The 5,317-nt window shown below is 49.0% G+C and overlaps 1 protein-coding gene across 1 annotated transcript in view; it reads right to left on the reverse strand.

The window, feature by feature from the left end:
* LOC104461915 (ventricular zone-expressed PH domain-containing protein homolog 1-like) overlaps window positions 1-2,606 on the reverse strand; it is a gene marked incomplete at its 5' end in the record, with an annotated part of 13,198 nt that extends 10,592 nt beyond the window's left edge. The window contains one exon of the mRNA XM_010073660.1: window positions 2,489-2,606. Within this exon, the coding sequence (XP_010071962.1) occupies window positions 2,489-2,606 (118 nt within the window). The remainder of the gene's footprint in view (window positions 1-2,488) is intronic.
* Between the last annotated feature and the right edge of the window lie 2,711 nt (window positions 2,607-5,317).

Consider the following 5,317-nt stretch of genomic DNA (forward strand, 5'->3'; position numbering starts at 1 on the left):
GCCCGGCTCCAAAAATCCTCCCAGCTACATCCGAAAAAACCATCATTGACCTGGCATCCTAGGGCAAGCTCAAGGCTCGCAGGCATAATGCTCTCCTAAGGCTGGAGGAGAAATGGCTTCTTGCAACACGGCATCCAAAAAATGCAACAAAACCCAACATTAACAGAACCCAACAGGCAATAATAGAAAAAGAATTTGCCTCCGAATTCCTTCTTTAAGAAGAAATTTGGTTGCTAAACAGCATCGCTGAGAGGGAGAAATTGCTTTCTTGTCTTTCAAAAGTATTTGAGATTTCAAAGGGTCTGCCCCACTGTGGAATGAAAATAAAAGATGTTTTACAGCCTTTACATTTCTTACCAACTCGAGGAGACCTCTCAGTCCTCTTTCTTGTGTCAGATACTATTAAACCCAAAAAGACCCTGGAGCATCTCTCGCTCTGGTACGATTTTTCCCAGCTGCCACAGCTCTACATCCCCAGTACGAAGGTGAATGACAGATTTTTATTCCATCGAGCACTGCCTTCCACATTGCCTCCTACACCCCAGCTTGCATATGAGCCATTCAACACTTCATCTTCTTGGTCTTCTAAAGGCTTGTAGAGCTGACAAGCAAATAGTGATATCCACAATGTGCCTTTCTTACAAAGTTGTCTTTAAACTGAGACAAAGAGAGTCACTGCTCATGAAAAGGACAGTTACGGTCCAAAACTATCCTGTGCCTGTTCCTGACCATCCCCAAAGGCATCCCTAAAACAATGGGCAGCAATAACCCTGCAAACCCCTACAACACTATGACAGGATTTTCCACCAGCCCGAAACAACGATGAATCAGCAGGAGAGGTGGCGTGTCAACCCCCCCACCACCGGCACATGTTATGCTCCCGCGTCCCCAGCACCGCCGGCGTCGCGCAGACTACACAGCTTACCCCACTTGAGATGTCGGCTCAACTGCTCTGCAAACAGACTCAAGAGCTTCTTGTCATCCATACAGGACAGTCCCCACTTTTGTAAAATCCTGTTGTTGTAACCGAAGGGCACCAAGGATCTCCCGGGGAATTGCCGCCTGGGGTTGCAGCCTTTTGTTGCCTTGAATTCAGACCCATTTGAGAAGACCAGCTCTATGCTGGTCCAACCAGTGGGGTCTGAATCCCAGTCCCAACACGGCCGCGGTGCTGCGGCACATGGATCTCCGTGCGCCATGTCCAGCCCTTCTCAGCCCTCTCCTTGGAGGATGCAGCGCTCTGGCAGGAAGGGAGGCAAGGCGGCAGCTCTCCTTTGGTGCCTCCAGACTGGGGTCACCAGCCAAACCCATGGCATCGGGGTGGAAACGGTGCCTCAGGTCACCCCCAGGATCGCCTTTGCCACCTTTGTCTGACCTGTTGGCTCTAATCCGCTGCCCTACCAGCATGATCCATAGTTTGTTACACACAGTCCCCTTTTTTAACGAGTTAAATGTCTTTGACAACTCAAAACGAAGCTATTTCATTAAGGTTCGAAATTTTAAGCAAGACCAACTCATTTTCCTCGTAGCTCGACATACGTCTGTCACTGATGTGATGGACAAACCGCAGTAAGACCACAGTACTGAGATGAAATTTCAGCTCAAAGCATGATTTCTTTTATGGTCATTGAGTCCCATGAGAGTTGTGGAAGGAGGAAGATGGTCAAACACCCACGGAACGAGCACGGGGAGCCCGGCCTGCAGCAGAGCCTGTGCCACTCCTGCAAGACTTGCTAAACTCAGGGTTGATGAAATATAGAGATAGTAGCTGTTAAAACAAATAGCTGAAACAGCCAATTATACAAAGGCTTGGCCAAAATATTCAAAATTCTTGGCCAGAATTGTGTAGACTTTTAGAGAGTGGCAAAAAGCATCTCTGAAAAAGGCCAGTCCTCTGAATTTCAGTGCACTGATCTAAAACACATGGACATCAGAAAGCTTCAAAAAAAACCCCAAAACACCAGGATCTTTTACCTGGGAAAAAGGGGATTTTCCACTCATCCTGTTTTCTAATGTAGCTGGAGTGTTACGGCTGTTCTTAAGCATTGCCTTCTTCCTAAGAAGATGTGCACTATGGATTCAATTCTATTAAAGCAAAGAACTCTGAGAACAAAGACAACATGAATCGGGTGTAGTATCTATGCCCATGTCCCCTGACATGTGGCACCTGTGCAGTCTCCAGAGGACCTGGGACGTGGTCCAGCAGATGCATCTCTCTTACCCAGACACTGCCAGATGGGTCCAGATCCCTCCCACTCATCGGGGGTTAGGACTTACGCAGATTTATGAGACGACATTAATTTTGGATTGTATCCCTTTAAGCAAACACCAAATAAGGTTTGTGCTTGACTCTATCTCTCATCAGAGATGCTGAGACAAGAGGAGTTTAATAGAGAATTCCAGTTAAATTAATTCCAATTAATTCACTCCATCCTCCACGACTCCCCCCACTGCACACAGCCCACCAGCGACGGGGCAGACCACTTACCCGTTGCCTTTTCAGGGTTATTGCACATGAAACACTGCCACGTTCCTGCCTCCTCGCTGTAGCCGAATAAATCAAAGAACCTCACTTCTTCCAGGTGCATCTGCACGTGGTCCAGGTCCTAGGCCAATAACGAGAAAAAACAAACTCACTCACAAGGTGAACCGTGGCATGGTTAACAGCTCGTAATCCAAAATCAGAGAGGGATGCAAACGGGTGCCATCGACTGTCCTCTTCCGTGTGTCTCCTGCAGACAAACAGCCTGCTGGGGCAAATGCACTGAGCAGGATGGCTCTGCGTTGTGGTTTGGACCCTGGCTGGCAGCAAAACAACACAACAGCCGCTCACTCACCCTCCCTCCTGGGGATGGGGGAGAGAATTAAAGGGGTAAAGGAAAATGAGATAAGAACAATTTAATAACTAAATTACAGTAACATTGGAAATAATAACAATGATTATAATAATATATGCAAATATACAGATGAGTGACACACAGTGACACTGCTCACCACCCCATGACCAAGGCTCAGCCTGTTCCTAGCTAACGATCCCAGAGCAGGGAGAGTCCTGAAACCACAGTCCCGGCACAGAGATAAGCGCCTGAGTGTCTGAGACACCAAGAAAACCCTGAGAGAGGAGCGACCTGGAGGGAGACAACCTGGAGCAAGAGAGAGCACTTCTGGACAGACCCTCACCTCACTCCTGGCCATGCCGTGCATGGGATGGAATAAAACCACTGGCCAGTTTGGGTCTCGGTCCTAAACCTGAGGTCAAATCCTGGGCTGGCCACTGGGGCTGTGCTCCCTCCCAGCTTCTCCTGCCCCTGCAGAGGCCTGGTCTGGGATTTTTTTTGCCTCTTCAGCACTGCTGCCAGCAGTCCTGCCCAGCACATTTCCCACCAGCTGAACCACCTTGATTACCTCCAGTCCTGTCTCAGGATTTTTGTCAATGATCCAACCAAATCCCTCGTCAGAACAGGAGCTAGCGGCTGGGATCTACTTTATTTTTACTTTTTCCTTTTTTTAGGAAAGAATAGAGGCTCTGAATCCAGCCGCCTGCACTAACACAAGTGTTTAATGTGAACGTTAATATGGGTGTTTCCAAAACCCAGCAACAACAGGACTGGCTTATCAAGGAAACCTGCAGAAAGGATACCTGCACCTTCAAGGACGGGGAAAGCTGGAGGATGCTCCTTTAGAGACAATTAATAACACTGCATAATTCAGCGTATTTTAAACCCTGTTATTTAATTTTAAAACAGATTGTGATCTCACGCATAAACAAACCTTGGTGTTAAATAACAGCAACCAGGGCTCCCCCTGCAAACACGGAGGGAGCTGCCAGGACCGCCCAGAAAACACTCCTGTTTGTTTGCGTGGGGTCTTCATGGATCTGCAACACCGCCCGCAGCAGCCTAAAGAAAACACGGATTGACGCAGTCGGTGGGGAAAATACCAGCCCCTGCCAGGGATGCGAGTTCATCACACGGAACAAGGCTGTGCAAAGGATGCAGTTGTGTGATTTGGGCTTTTTCAGGTGAGTTTTAATGAAGGAGATGGAGCAGGAGCCTGATGACCCAGCTCTGTATACGTTACCGAAGATGATATTTTCCTCCAAAGAGGAATTCCGTACATTGGAGGAATTCAGCTGGCTGCTGTACAGCTTCTCTCCGTGTTCTCTGGCTGCTCGGTCGGCAGCGGATCGGACAGTCCCAGGCTCCCTGCCTCCCTTTGGATGCTTCGTGCGTGGTGTGGGATCCTGAGCGGATCCTCCCTGGGCAGGAGAGCCGAGTCCTCAGGAGGGACAGACCCCCCCAGCCCCCCTGGGGTCCCCTCCTGATGTCCCTGTGCAGGGGACAGCAGAGCACAGCCACCAACACGTGCCCCGGTCTTCCTCCCACCGTGGCACTGGGAGGACACAAGATGGGCAAAACCAGGACGATGCTGCTCTCGGTGAGTCTGGGCAGGACATTCTAAGGACACGGGGACAATGCTGGACAGAAAGCCTAGGAGCTTCTCCATCCTGGGAAAAAATCTTTTGGTGGCTGCAAGGAGCCAACTCTGGACTGAAAGAGGACAAATATCACTGAAATATCAACGCAGCAATCTTTCTTTTCCGCTCTGTACTCCGGTACGCTTGAAATAATCCGCAATAAGCCACTTATTTCAGGGGGAAGCACAGGCAAAAAGCCAAATTGGAGACGAGAGATTGATCTCAGCCCCACGCTCCATCGGCTTGGAAACTTCCGTGACTCCATTGTGAAAACGCGGCGATTTTTTCTGCTGCCTAAACAGAGACAGCAGCCAAAGGGAAGGGCAGAACAGAACGAACAACGTCTTAAAAAATGTGAATTATTCTTTTGCAAGGCTGCTGAACAAAAGGATTTTTAAGGCATCGCATGGGGCTTCTAAAGCAGCCCCCATCGCGCTCTCCTGACGCAGCATGAGTCAACACCAAGAATTCAGCAACCAGCCCAGAACCAGCCCCATCTGTGTGCCGTGGCCCGCGTGTGCTTCCATAAAGAGCGATGAAGCAACCGAGAGGAAATCTGTAAGGACGTGCATCTGGAAATGCTTTCCTTCTGGCACGTCTGAAGCCGTGCTGTGTCAATATTTTTTGTGGCATGAGCAGGCTGCCCAGTGAAACGCGACATGCTTTTCCGTAAGCCAGGTATTCGCTGCGATTCCTCGCACACGCGTCCTGGGAGAAATTCAGAAATCGCTTATGGTGATGTAAACCCCAAACTATTTCGCAGAATTTACTCTGGAATAAATCATTGGTGTAATAGATTTTTCTCCAGGTTTACAAAATGCTTTAGAATACATATTGGGA

This window comes from Pterocles gutturalis, unplaced genomic scaffold (genome assembly GCF_000699245.1).
Source record: "Pterocles gutturalis isolate BGI_N339 unplaced genomic scaffold, ASM69924v1 scaffold27707, whole genome shotgun sequence".
Lineage (NCBI taxonomy): Eukaryota > Metazoa > Chordata > Aves > Pterocliformes > Pteroclidae > Pterocles > Pterocles gutturalis.